The 15,023-nt window shown below is 41.5% G+C and overlaps 1 protein-coding gene across 1 annotated transcript; it reads right to left on the minus strand.

The window, feature by feature from the left end:
• Positions 1–2,124: 2,124 nt before the first annotated feature.
• On the minus strand, positions 2,125–14,431 carry LOC139208662 (protocadherin-17-like). The gene is made up of 4 exons (XM_070838389.1): positions 11,963–14,431; positions 10,747–10,805; positions 10,426–10,595; positions 2,125–2,702 (listed from the first exon to the last, which is right to left on the minus strand). The coding sequence occupies exons 1-4, from the start codon at positions 14,429–14,431 to the stop codon at positions 2,125–2,127; spliced, it is 3,276 nt and encodes a 1,091-aa protein (XP_070694490.1).
• Positions 14,432–15,023: the final 592 nt, after the last annotated feature.

The raw sequence follows: 15,023 nt of genomic DNA on the forward strand, positions 1-15,023 counted from the left end.
GGGACTGATACAGATAAAATGATGTGATGTTTCTGTCTGTATTTCAATGGGATGAGTTGCTGTGACCCACGCAATCTCCCTCTCAAAGAGTATTTCAACTTATGCAGATGAGCTCATCAGAGCTGCCTGCTGAGATGAGACATCTAGGTCTGGAATTGTGTCAATACCAGCACCAAAACAAATGCAAATCAAAATCCAAATTAATGTGTTTTCCCTGAGGAGAAACTGAGTCGTACTTATAGTCAGCTCTCAGTAGATGACAGGATTCTGTTATCCAGAGCTCATGAAAAACAAGGCATTCTCAAACCGCTCACCGAGCTTGGGGTACAAAAGTCAGTGTCTCCAGATGGAGAAACTAAACTAAACTAAGTAAAAAGAAACAGGCGGCTTTTGTGTGATTGTTTTACAGATGAAAAACAGGAAACATTTCAGGATTCCTAAGTTTAGTTCCATCTTGGTAAACATACATCCATGTTTATATTCTCTCGTTCCATATAGACTCTGTCAAGCAGATGTAGTGGATAATCCCCAGGTTTCCTAAATAGCATAGCTCTGGTCACAGCAGCATTCGTGCCCCCGCCTTCTGCTTGAATGAATAAGAAGCAGCCAAGTTCAAAAAAACTGGTTATGTTTGGAAAGAAATGAGCAAATGGATAGATCGCAGAAGTTTATAAAGCTGTGAAAATTGGCACCACACCTAATGTTCAATATGATTGAAATAGTAAACTCACAGTGTCTCCTAACCTTGAAATCTCTTCAGTGAAGATGTTGCATTCGTTGTCTGATTCTCTTATTGTGTATTTACATGGGATAACCTTTAATGCACTGTTTATTCAATCTATTGCTGCTGCAATGACCCACTTTCTCCCACAGGAATCATTAAAATTTCATTTCATCTGTTCAAAAGAATTTGTTGGAAAAAGTCTTTGCTTATAACAGCAAGTTGCAGCTGAAGGTTAGCTTTTTCATTTTTTTTTGTCAGATCCACGTCACGTCATTTGTCAGACAGATTCATAAATAAACCTACGATCACAAGTGGGCGTTAACTGACAGCAGCTCTGATGAATTTGAAAGTAACAGTGCAAAAAGCACGAGCGCGGTTTCCATCTCCACCATATGATGCATGCTTATGATATACATGGAAGCATTGAGCAGAGGAAGCCAACTCATCTTCTGCTGGGTACACAGTGCCTATTTTTTATTTGAGTTTTTAAAAATAAATAGCTGTTTGAAGTGATGGCTGTGATTTTCTTTTAATGCTCCCCTAAGTAGGACCTAGACTACTGTTAGATAACATGTGCTGGTGTACAGTATAGAACTAAAACTGACAAGTTTGCAGAGTTGCTAGTGCTTTTTGTCATTAACACACATTTTAGACATAAATGTACTGCTCTCACATAAAACAAACATGACAGCTTCAGAAGTTGTCATCACTCAAAAATAATTGCCTTCCATGCACACAGTGTATACAAATTTAATAAAATACACAACGAGTACAATAGCCCACATTCACGTGTAAGCTCAGCTTATTTTCACATAAACTGCAGAGGACAACAATAAAATTACAAATACATTCTTAAAAAACTGTTTTTATAGGAACCTTAAATGGTTTTATGAAAAGGGACATTCCCTGTTGCACCACCATTGACAGTTCATAAGACACTTCACTTTTGTATTTAACGTCACTGATATGTATTTCAGTTGCCTGTGATATTGAAAGAGATGTTCCTTATACACTAAATGGAGACAGAAAGCTTCACCATACAAAAGCAGACAGGACTCAATAGCTTAACAGTAGCAATTTGTTCAACAGCCTCACAAAATTGGAGCTTGAAATGTGTAAAATACAGACATCTAAATTGACAGGTACAGTACACTGTGAAAACACTTGAAGTCAGGTAAGCACTGATTTTCCCTCCAAACCTTCACAGCAGTCAAGGACACATATTTCACTTAAACACAACAAGTCACAAACTCAAAAAACATACAAAGCAGATGGTTTTTGGTTATACAATGCGTGTCTGGACACCTTTGTGGATCAAAATAAATCACCTCTTGGTCATTAATCTGTGATATCATCATCACACCTCTGGCAGGTGAGAACGAGCGGGATCATCTGACCTGTCAGTTACCAGAGTCCCGTGGGTCGAGAGCACAGTCTGACCCCCCACACTCCTGGCTGATGACGGAGCTGTGAATGAGACTGCTTGACAGTGACTTAGGCCTGAGCTCACAGGTCAGGTAGGGGGGCTCCTCCAATTCGGTGTGCAGTGGGGAGCACTGGCCATCTGGAGGGCCGTAGGCACTGCTGTCTGAACCCCCCTCCCTCTCTTCTTTGGACTCTTGGTTGGCCAAGTCCAGGGGCATACTACTCTTGGTGGGACTACTGGACCCAGATGGACTCTCCTGTAGCGGTGGGCTTAGTGCACGCTGCGATTTTAAGTAAGGTTTGACATTGGCCACAAGGATTGTACTGTCCCGCTGTTCCTTTCCAAACGTGCTAAGGGTTTTTCTGCTGCTGCAGCTGATGGTGCCATAAATCTCTGTCTCTACCATGGCATCCATTCCCACAGGGATGAAAAGGTTGGTGCGATTATCGGCGCTGTCTGCTTGGCTTCCTACCCGTAACTTTGGCATCCAGCATCTGTCAGAGTGTCCCAGTGCACGACATTCATCGGTGCAGTGGACTGATTTGTCTTGCTCTGCAAAAACAGTTAAACATTTGTTATTGGACCCAGCTGGGGTAAGAATAAACAACCTAGAAGAAAATGTAGATGATGAGCAGCAATGATAAAGCACTCAAACAAACACAAATTCCAGTGCTATTAAAATCCTGCTGCTAGTATATTTCTTGATATAAGTTATTTAGTATGCATACTACCAGAAAAAGAACCAGCAGCCTGCTACAGCAGCTAAGGGAGAGCTCAAATTTAGCAACACTGTTTTTAATTTAGCAGAACTCAGACAAAATGCAGCCTTAAGATAAAAACATCATACAAAAAAAGTACATTTTAAAATCTTTTTTTCTTTTGCCGGTCAATGTAGCAAATGAGCGATTCAACCTATTCATGAAACCTTTTCCCTCTGCTGTTCTCAACAACCTGTGTAGGTGTTTCCTGGAAAATATCATCTGGTGCAGAGGAAATGAAGTGTTTGTCATTTACATTCCCGTGGCAGCAGTTTGTGTGGAATAAACAGAAAAACAACTGTGAAATTTGCATGAGCAGTGATATTCACCATTTCTGATCAGACAGTGGTTAGAGACTCTGTAGTTAGAATGTGGTTGGTTAGAATATTGTCAGGGCTCATCATTTTCATTCTCGTGTTTGTCAAAATCTCTTTACAGATAGGAATTCATATGTGATCTTTTTTTTTTATTCACATATGTCTAGAAAATATATTGAAAAATATGGTCAATATCTAAAACAAAAATCAGGGTGACATTACATTTTGGTAACACCATTTGTCGCATGAAGACTTATTAGTTTGACCTTTTTCTAATTTCTGTAATTACTTCTTAGAAGCTCATTTGTATTTCCAGCCCATTTTTCATTTCATTTCTTATTAAATTATGTATATAGTGACCCGTCCTTGCCACGAAAAGACCTTGTTCATTGTAAACAGTGTTAACCGTTTCTTCTTGCAGCAAGACACACGTCTACTTTTGGATGTGTGGATACATAAAAAGTGAAACATAAATTAACTGACATGTACAGACTCAATATAAAGCGAAAAAGAAATTATATATCGAGCTCACGTTTTACTACACTACGTGCTGAAAATACTATTGTGTGCACACAAGATACAATTCGTTCCCATGTTTTGATTCATTAATGTATACAAGTTAAGTGCATATGCAGAGAGCCAACACAACCACCAGCGCTGACATTGAAAAGTGACTGAATGTATGCCAATCTGTTAGTGGTTCAATGTCGCATGCCGATCTGGTCAGCTGCTCGTGTTTCTAGGGATGGAAATGGAGAACCACTTCCAAGTTAAGAACTGTTTCCAAATTATGCGATCCATCAGAATCGTATGCCTCCCAGCTCATCAGCTCCTTTTATCGTTGTTTTTCTGACAGTCGCACATGTTGGTGCTACTGGTTGTGTTGGCTCTCTGCACATACACTCATCTCATGTGCATGAATGAACCAACAGATAGGAGCGAATTAATTAAAATGTGGAAACGACTTGTATGTCGTCCACGCGCAGTAGCAGTTCTTGAGCCCTCACTGCAGTAAAACATGGCCTCTATATGTGGCCACACCCTTTTCTTTAAAAAATAAAACAGAGCTTTAAATGTAGTCCACACTGCAAGTATGACCTAAGTGTCACTAAGCTAACATTACTGGTAGCAGAATTTTAAATTGAGGGGTTGTCGTTCATGTCACTTGATGCAAAGAAAACACCAAAGCCGATTCTTCCTGACAACATATAAGTTGTCAGGATATAAAGGAAAAGGGGTTATCTGTGGAAGTTACAAGATACATTTTGTGCAATACACACTAAGACTGGAGGGAACAGATGCAGGACATGTTAATGGAATTAAATGAATTAGCTGATGAGAAATGAAAGTTCAGAGAGCCAGCGGGATTTGAGCTTGCTGGCTTGAACCTCTTGTGGCAAAGGTAGAAATCTGGGCTCTGTTGGGCTATCAAACTCCTCCTCGTTGTTCTTCTTCCATCCCTCTAGCTACAACACTACAATATTGTTGATTTAAGTGGTTCCCTGATTATTCATGACTGTAGCAGCTTCAGGTGCATTAGTTGCTGCTTGAACACCAAGCAAAACGCCACAGGACTGAACAACATTTGTGAGTGGCTTTGTGTTAGTGTCTGTAAGAAAAAGTCGAGCAATGGGTAAGGATCTATCTTCATGCTTTAATTCTTTTATATTTCACACCACATCTAACGCTGGACGATATGAAAAAAGAACACAGAGAGTGACACAAAGAATGGACCAATTTCCATGTTGTTATGATGTAGAGGGCTTCATTTTTTTTCTTATCCATTACGCTATGCTATCAAAATTAATTTGACAATGATGCATCGAGGTACTTTGCATGTAGAAGCATGAGGCAAAATGTCAAACATGTCTTTTTAAATTGCTAGTAAATGACACTTTTCTTTCATTTATTATACATGAAAAAGAAACAGCAATTTCATTTGTAAAAGTGTAAATTTAATCTTCCCGTTGTTTTGATGACTTGATGATTTAACTTAACTCCAGTAAATGTTTTTTTTCTTCATTTGCTATGATTGTCATGAGGTTGTAATACATTTCTTTATTCACTGAATTGATCAGATTTTTATTTTTTTCATTTTGTACATTGCGTTTCCTGTCAAAAATCTCCGACTATAAGAATGAATGTAAAACACACAAACACAACAGAAACAAAGACATCTGCAACATCTTCCCCTATACGAAGGTGTCTCTCCCCATGGGAACTAAACGTTTCTAATAAATATTATGACAGACAATATAAAAAGCTCTTGATACAGTCAAACATTAACACATCCTTTTTCTCTCATAAATCCATCCCCTCCTTCCATGGACAGCAAAAAGTCAAACCAAAACATTAAACCTATTAATAGGCATAATATTTCATGCAATCATAACATGGCTTCAAACCACACTGATCAGCTCTCACAGCTTTGGTCTATAAATAAGGCCTCTCTATCTTCCTCACATGCCATTCTGTGATATCAGAGACAAGACAATGAGCAAGTGTTTTACTGTGAATGAGCCACTTGATCTCATTTTTTAAACCTGTCCCTGATGAGGATGAAAATATCTAGCCCGGAAGCTCCACATGACGAGGCTCCTCCTAGCAGAGGTGGGGAGATCCTCTTTTTTTTTCAAAGGCAACTGTGCCTTCTTCGCGCACCAGCCTTGGCCAGTTTGCTGGAGGATGCACAAACCCGGGGGGGGAAGTTGTAACAAAAAAAGAAAAAGCCCTTTCTGCTCCACAATCCCCAAGAGATGTGAAAACCAGCACCCTGTGCCACACATGCAACACAAGCTCATTTGAAAAGTCCATGCCACCAGTACTGTTCACATACTGCTGCCAAAGTCTATCAACACCCACACACAACCTCACACAGACACACACACACACTCACTCACACACGGACACACATATTTCTAGCCACATAGAAAATGGAACTGCTAATTGTTCTTTGACTAAATGGAGATTTAACATGTTAAATGGGGCTGTTCATTTTATGCCATAAATGTTTCAGACACTTAATTAAGAATGCTTAGCTTACAGTGTTCTTCTACACTTTTTGCACACAAATAAAACTGCATAAAGTGCACAACCTGCACTAAACTGTAAAAATGCATATCACACATGTCCCTAATGGGATATAATAATTTCTTTAGGACATTATGTGCTTTTATAGGCGCAATAAACAGTTTTTGGATGATGGGTGTTATTTTGTAATTTCAAATTTTTTTATCTGTATTTGCAGCCTGCTTATATCCGTGTTTTTATTAAGGTGCTTGCCTCCACAATTGAAGTTTTTTCTCTATCTAGCTAGTTTTGAAAAGCCATACCTGTTTACACATCTTGTCGGGATATTGGCTATATTCTTTTATTGCATCTTGACTTGGTGTTGTGTATCCTTTTCTGTATGCTCTTTTGTAGCATGTAGCAATTGTCTTGTTCCTATTTATCGCTGTAATAATATTTTCACGCAGCCCTCTCGGCAAGGTCTTCGTTGAAAAGGAGATTTTCTCATGTGTCTCGTATGTAGTATAAAGGAGCGCGTTGAAACAAAATTAGATCACAATGATGACAATAATTAGATCTATTGGGCTTTTTAAAAACTTATATTGAGCAGGTCATGGGGCTCGCTAACCAAGAGTGTGACGGCCCCTCTGCTTGGCTCAATCTGACTGCAATGCGTTCTGTCTCCAGGGCAGCAGACCTATTGGGAGCTTAATCAGTGGCAGGGGACACACCTGGGCCCGCTGTGCCCCCATGCATATAAAGGCAGAGCAGCAGCCAGACCTAAGGCTGATCTCCCACCACACTTCTTTGCATTGAGGCTTTTAGATTCCTTTTGTTTGTTTTTACAGCACAGCATCAGTGCAGAACACTCTCACTCACTCCCTACACTAAACTCATTTTGATTGCTTTGTTGTAAATAAATTACTTTGTTATTTGGTTTACCCATGTGTCTCCTCTTTTTTCTTCCAGTCTAAGAGCTGGGTAGTGACAACAGAGCGACATGGTGATTAGAGTTTAAGTTGTAAAGTCGGAAGTAAAATAGCAGTAGCAAAGCCTGTTTTTAATAACTGATAGAAGAGAAGTCTCATAATTGTGCCAATTTAGACATAACTACGCATTTGTGCAAGCAATTTTTACTGTTAGCTTTCCAATTCTAGGCTGCATACTGCATGCTCATATTATGTGAACTTATACTGTTACAGTCTTTGCACAAACCATTCTGATGCGATCTTTGTCAGGACCAAGATCAAGAGAAAATACACATTTGAGTTCAAAATGCATTCTATATCAAAAGGGAGAACTAAATGATGGCTTTGATTTGGCAAAACCGCAACAGAGATCCTGCATATTACAAGTGCTACGCTTTGAAGCATCTACACCACAGATTACAGTTCTGTGCCGCGTGCATTTGTGTTTCCCCATGTTTCTTTAGCACCATAGAAAGAAGTATTTTTTAGGCACAGATACACAAGGCCAGAACAATAAGCATAAGTGAGGAGAAGCAGGGAGATGCTGAATTCATTTCCATGGTACCTATCACCACTGCAGCGAGGCTAGCAGATGATGCTGATGCAAAGGGATATATGTGCTTAGAAGGTTCAGCAAAGGCACAGTCAGGTATTTTTGCCATTGTGCTGTTTGTCTCGCTATATAACCAAAAGGAATTTTGGTTTACGTAACACTTCAGTCTTAATGCTTACAGGAGACAAAGATTTGTATTCATTTTCCGATCATAATCACACCTTTATGAGAAGATGCTGTAGTTTTTAAGTATAAGACAATCTATAAAAAAAAGACATTAACCACTTGTAACAGTCTGGGGGAAAAAAACGTAACACATTGCTGTTAGTAGCTTTTTAATTTAATGCAGATGGAAGACGATGAGGAAGTGAGGGTGCTTTCATCTATTGTGCCATTGACTTTCCATTTCCATTTTCTATTTCATCACTGAATAAAAATGTATTAAATAATAGCTCTAAAATTACAGAGTTATACAATGGCTTTATATAGAACGCTGCATTTACATAGTCGCATAATAAGAATCATGACAAAGTGACAAAGTGGCTGTGATCTTATGGGCAACTGTGAATGGAACAGTAACATGTTCTCAAAAACAAAGAAACTGCCTGCCCATTATAAATAGAATCAGAGAAAGCCTAGCAACATACCCACTGTGCATCTGGTGTCTGTGAGAGTGAATAAATATTCAGAGTGCATGATAGTGGAAGCTGCACAGGTGCATATATTACCTGTATCAAAGCAGCCAGGAGACTAGAGGGATGGTAAAGGTAAAGACATAAAAGCAATACTACTTAACCCACAAGCTTTTGTGTTGGTGCATTTGGAACTAAAATTCTGTGGTGTCTCCATTTTGGATAATAGCGCTATCTTGTCAAAATCTGCAAAACAGTGGCTTTGTTGTTCAATAAGTGTACCTGTATATATGTGTGTGAGTGTGTGTGTGTGTGTGTGTGTGTGAGAGAGAGAGCGAGAGACAGGAGTGTGTGGGTTGGAGGCTGATGTTTTCTCTGATGAGGTCTAAGGCATAGTGCATAATGTAGATCTCCCATCTTGCAGTCAGCAGACAGTGACACCATTTAATGTTCAACTGACCAACCCCGGGAGAGAACACCATTCAATCTAACCATTAGTTTGGCTTTTTAACTACATTTCTCACATGCAAACAGGAAAGGCATTAGCAAAACCTATTAATATTAAAAGCAATGCCCCACTTCTTTGCATTTCTGTTATCTTGCAAATGCAGGTCTATGAATTAACTGACAATCCTGTCAAGCAAGCATCGGCGCTGCACATGTAAATATTCAGTCTTGCATGTACATCTCTTTCAATATCTGTCCACTTGATTGGCCTTAGAACTTGGGCTGAATCAGATTCAGAAATGTGCAGCAACAAAAAAAAAAAATTGTGATTGAATTTACACCTCCCACAGAGTCAAGTTTGGTCTGCCATAATTCCCCATAGCACACACACATACACACACACGGACAGTCACGCACAAACACACTCACACATGCACACAAAAGTGAGATATAGAGAGAGGGAGAGAGAGAGAGAGAGAGAGAGAGAGGGAGAGAGAGAGGGAGAGAGAGAGGGAGAGAGAGAGAGGGAGAGAGAGAGGGAGAGAGAGAGGGAGAGGGAGAGAGAGAGAGAGAGAGAGAGAGAGAGAGAGAGAGAGATTCACACGTCCTTCTGGCAGCCGCAAGAGTGTTTCCATCTCTGCCCTCCTGAGTACGCCACAAACAAACACTTCATAGCAATGTAAATGGTGTGGAAAGTACTGCATAGGGACCTGATGACCAGAGCCATTCTCTTCCAAGGCTCATGCAAAGAAATGAGAAACATCACCACTCCACTCAAGTCCCCCATTATCTTTTATCTTACCAGTGAGAGCTGCTTTCATATTTTCAGTTTATATCCACAATGGCTAAATATATCAGTCCCTATCAGGTCAGTCGGGTTGCAACAGACTGACAGTCATCTATGATTATACTAATGGCACCGTGGATCGTTCCAAATTTGTGAAATAAAATTCAACATTTCTATTTTCAGTTGCAAAGCAAAGCTCCTCTAAAAACAGTGTAACCACTGCGAAGCTGATAGCTGAGAAAATCTTTCTAAGCAAAAGGTGGAAACACTCTGTCATGTTGCACCAGAAATACCTGTCATTTTGCACTGCAAGTGTCTATCATGCTTTCTTGTCTCTGTCGTGTTATTCAAGACATGCATGCAGTGAATCTATGCCCAAATAATGGCGTGATCAAAAGAGACACAGACGGAGGTACACTTTGCCATGCATATGAGTTTGTTTGATGGCAAAATCAGAGAGAAGATGTTTGAACATTCTACCTTCAGCCAATGGACTCTTTTATCATTTTAAACTACTATCTACCTTGTAGTCTGGAGCCTTCATGTCATCTTTGCAACACAGCTCAGGCTGTCTGCAATGTAAAACGGTACAAAATAACACTACCTGCATCTAATAACAGGGCGGATTTACCTCTTCCATAAGAAATATTTGTCTGCATTAGCCGTACCCAGAGGCTGATAGACCTCCATTTAAACACCAACGAGGTGTATGCAATGTGCTCAGCGCATAAAATACAAACAATGTCTGGTGTAAGAGTCAGTTAGGCATCTTCAAGATGTCAGGAAGAAAGTGCATCCACTCACCCTGCTCAAAAGGCTGGCCATTAACTGCTGTTGCTTTCATCTTGAGGGCCTCCCTAGCAGACGTGTCGCAGTGTGAGCCTTTATTAGTATCCTGGTCACTATCAGCCTGGTCACTATCACCATGGCCACTGTCTCGGAGGCTTGCTCGTTCTGCATCCTTAAATGTTGAGCTGCAGCAGAATAGAAGGAGGGAAAAAAAAAACATAACTTTCCATTACCTCTGCATGAGTGCTCCTATTTGATAGCTATAGTCAGCTGGCTTGATACAAAGATGAAGAAGCTAAATGCACTGGTCAGGAAGCTTTTGGATAGAACTCTTACCTTTGAACAAATGGCTGCCTGCTGCCAGCATAATTGGGTTCTGAGGGGAAATTTTCCGTCTAGAAATGAAAGGAAAATAATACCATGCATTGGCCATGTTAAAAATTTCATGGAATTTTCAACAATAATTTGAGTAACATGAGATTCAGACAGGAAAGGACATGTTCTTCTCTGGTTTTAAATCTTCATTACAGCACCTAGAAGATGTCAATAAAAGCCATAGAGCACCTGCCAGTGATGACGACATGATAAGAGCAAATCTCCAATGTGGCCATATGTCCCTCCTTGGCAAGGCATAGGAGTAAAGCATTAGCCACTGTCATCAGCATCTTTTTCCCCCTATCTTGAGAATAATGTGTTTGTGTTGATCACACCCGCATACCCTTGTGACTGGTGACAGTGCCAGGCCTTGTCATCTGCGTTATCATCTCCAAATGAGACTGTCTGAGAGACTGTCCTAGATATTTACATCGTTTACAACAGATAATTCTGCTGTGCTAAACAGCACGACAAGCCCATGCTGTCAAATTAGCATGTTAGCTGGCTCGTGTATACAACCCTGCCATCTCTACAAGGCTATGCTGGACCCTATTAATGGCCTTATCGTGCCAACTTTGGATGCGGATGGGTGGATCTGGCCCATATTTGTGGGGAGCGAAAAATGCGATTGTGAGGTTATGCTGTGTGCATCTAGCTGTTTGGTGCACATTGGTTCAGTAATGTGATCGGACAAGCTGCTCAAACACCTGTCCAATCCCACATTTCAGGCATGGTTTTGTTTTCACTCTATAGCAGTGGATCTGGCAGGGTCACAGCAGCCTTGTTCAAGACTCACACTGTTTGCATGTCTAACTGAGAGGACTTTCTGATTATGCAGACCACCTGTACCATTTTGCAAGAGAAGACTTGCAATGGAGAAATTTCTAAAATGAGAGCGATTCTTTGAATGCAAATGGCAAAAAGCTCTGTTTAGTGGAATTCCATTTACAACACGTGAATCCATTCCAACGCTAAGTTGCCATATCATGCAGAGAATATTTCATAGTGTCATACCAAGCAAAGAAAAAAGTAATAATAATGATGTCTGCTCACAGTGACAGAGTTTCTCTTTTTCAGTCGATTGCTTGTCTTTTGTCAGATTTGTATGGCAACGCAGCGGGTGCAGATAAGCGAGAATAAAGGGCAGATAAAGAATACAGTGCAACATCCTCCTTACCTGTATCACTGACATCCTATTCGCTGGAGTGTCTGTGCTAAGCCCGGCAAAACTGGAGTGGCAACCTGCCCTGGGGACTGTCAGGCTGTTTGGGGTGGTTTTCAGGTACATGACCTCTGACCTGGGCAGTGTGAGCGGCAGGGGGCTCTGGTAGTCAAAGCATATTGGTGAAGTGATGAGAGAAGGACTGCTCACCACATTCATCCGGCTCGCAGAATCTCTCTCCTCCATCTCACTCTGCACCAGCATGATGTCACTCTTGTTGATCCTTTTCTTTTTGCCTTTCCCCACTGGAGGATTGGAGTACTCAGCCATGCGGCAGTTATAATTCCCAGTCTCCTTATCTTGATGTTTGGACTTGACAGCAATGGCGGTCATGACTGCTAAGAGCATGACAGAGATAATGCAGAGGGTAACTATGAGGGGCAGGGATACATCCCAGTGCTGCTGCTCCCCGCTTGCGCTTGAACCCCCTCCTGCTGCTGTTTCTGTGTTCGCCTTAATGATCAGCTTAGCCACGGCAGATAAGGGGGGCTTGCCATGGTCAGTTACCTTCACCACCAGCTCAACCACTGGGGCGACCTCTTCCCAAAGAGCATGAGCAGTTCTGACCTCTCCTCCCACCGGATCCATCTCAAACAAGTGGTCATCATTTCCCTCTGTGATCTCATAGGTCAAATGGCCACTTTCTCCGTGGTCATGGTCCACCGCTTTCACCGTAGCCACAATGTATCCAATACCTACGTTTCTAGGCACTGGGATTTCAGCTGTATCATTCAGCAGAAGGGGCAGGATAATAACTGGGAGATTGTCGTTAACGTCAAGCACGTTGACCCTGACTATGGAGGTGCTCTCCATGTGTGGAGACCCTCCATCTTTAGCTTGAACTTTGAACTCAAAAGATTTCGTTTGCTCGTAATTGAAAGATCGCGAGGCATATATGGCTCCATTGGTGGGATTGACAGACACATATGTGTACACTGAAACGTCTCCTATATGTGACGGCAAAATGGAGTACGACACCGTTCCGTTTCGACCTACGTCTGGGTCGTGGGCCAGAACAGAGCCCAAATACTCCCCTGGGATGTTGTTCTCAGGCACCTGTAGCACATACACTGTCTTTGTAAAGCGTGGTGCATTGTCATTCTCATCCAAGATTTTCACAGTGAAAGACTTAGTGTAGTTCAAGGAGGGGATCCCATTATCTCTCGCCACTATTGTCACATTGTATTCGTCTTTCATTTCCCTGTCCAGAGGTCTGTCTGTGAGCAGGGTGTAAAAGTTATCATTGTTTTCCTGCAGTCTGAAGGGTACGTTTCCCAGTACCCTGCATTGAAGCTGACCATTTCGGCCAGAATCTTTATCTGTCACTCTAACCAGCGCTATGACAGATTCTGGAGGTGCTGCCTCACTTATGGCTCCCTGCCGGACGGAAACAAAACTTATTATTGGTGAATTGTCATTTTTGTCAACCACTTTGACAGTGATTTTGCAATGGCCCGGTATTGGATTGGGCCCAAGATCCTTAGCTTGTACGTCAAACTCTATGATTGGATTCTCTTCATAGTCAATTTCTCCCTGAACCTTGATGACGCCCGTATTGGGGTCAATGGAGAACAAATCTTGGATTCTCTCAGATGCGTATCCAGTAAAGGAATAGACCACCTGCCCGTTGCTGCCCTCATCTTGGTCAGTGGCGTTTAAATCTATGAGTACTTTTCCGGGAGGTGAATTCTCCGGAATCTCAATCACATAGGAGGATTTTTCAAAAACTGGGCTGTTGTCATTTGAATCAGTCACCCTGACATTGATTTGCATGGAGCCTGATCGTGGATACTCCCCACCATCAATTGCTGTGAGAAGAAGGGTGTGATGACTCTGATCCTCCCTATCCAGAGGTCTCTGAACCACCAGCTCTGGATATATAGTCCCATCACCCCTCACTTTTAAATCCAAAGAAAACGTATTGTGGTCATCTCTTGTGACCTGGTAGGTCTTTATCCCATTTTCCCCAGAATCTGAGTCATGTGCAATAGTAAGAGGGAAGCGTGTCCCAGCAGCTGCGTTTTCTGAAATATCAATATTAACATGGTCTGAAGGAAAACTGGGCGAGTTGTCATTTATATCCTGGATATCAATCTTGATCATGCATATTTCCTTGTCGTTGGCAAACACCTCCATGGAGAGCTGGCACTTTGGGTTGCGCCTGCATAACGTTTCCCTGTCAATCCTTTGTTTGGTGAAGATTAGTCCACTCTCCGGGTCAACATCCACCAGATGTGGTGCAGAATTTTCCAGTACTCTGAAGTTAGATTTTTTCCCTCTCTCCATGGTCCCATATCCGGCATCTTTTGCTATATTACCTATAACGGTGCCAGGTCCTTGCTCCTCCGGGACAGAATAATTGAGATTTTTCAATGTCTGGGCTTTAACCCACAGCAGAAAGAAAATGGGTACAGAGAGACGCATCCCTTCAACTGGATATGCGGTAGTGGGAGACAGAAAAAAAAATCCTCGTTGACTTTCAACCTGTTGATTACGGCAAACCTAGAGGACTAAACCCAAACCAGGCATGTGGTTGACGCCGATCCCACACTAATTGGCTATTAAATCGATTTGTGAACCGTTATTGCCTTTTAATCGGTATTTTAACCTCTTTCACATGCCGTTCGGCTATGATGAACTCTTTCTGTAAACAAAGATGACCGCCCGACGACACCTAATGCATGAATTAAAGATCAAATTCAACATAGTGGACGAGAAATGCTTTGTTTTTCCTCACAGGGAGACTTAATGAATAATCGATGACTATAAAGTATTAATATTCCCTCCTGCATCCAAGGTTAAAGCGTTTGAATCTCTGTGGTGAAGGTTAGACCGTAGCTTAGAAAAGCGCATTGCCCTCATGCGACATCTACACCTAGGCTACAGCAAATACTGACATGCCCGTTCAAAAATGCAGCATTGTCCGATGTTACCATTCACAAAGCATTTACTTTTTCCCTGTGCGGCACACTGTTGCATATGGGTTCTGCTCGTGTAGCACATACAGCCTTGCTCG

Source organism: Pempheris klunzingeri, chromosome 10 (genome assembly GCF_042242105.1).
Source record: "Pempheris klunzingeri isolate RE-2024b chromosome 10, fPemKlu1.hap1, whole genome shotgun sequence".
Classification (NCBI taxonomy): Eukaryota; Metazoa; Chordata; class Actinopteri; order Acropomatiformes; family Pempheridae; genus Pempheris; species Pempheris klunzingeri.

What these genes read in the sequence shown, in the direction of transcription:
- LOC139208662 (XM_070838389.1), bottom strand. Translation starts at nt 14,431, where the DNA reads ATGCGTCTCTCTGTACCCATTTTCTTTCTGCTGTGGGTTAAAGCCCAG. An exon ending in AGGCAGCCATTTGTTCAAAG is followed by an intron (nt 10,596 to 10,746) that starts GTAAGAGTTCTA and finishes ATTCTGCTGCAG; the next exon opens with CTCAACATTTAAGGATGCAG. An exon ending in TGGCCAGCCTTTTGAGCAGG is followed by an intron (nt 2,703 to 10,425) that starts GTGAGTGGATGC and finishes CTGTTTTTGCAG; the next exon opens with AGCAAGACAAATCAGTCCAC.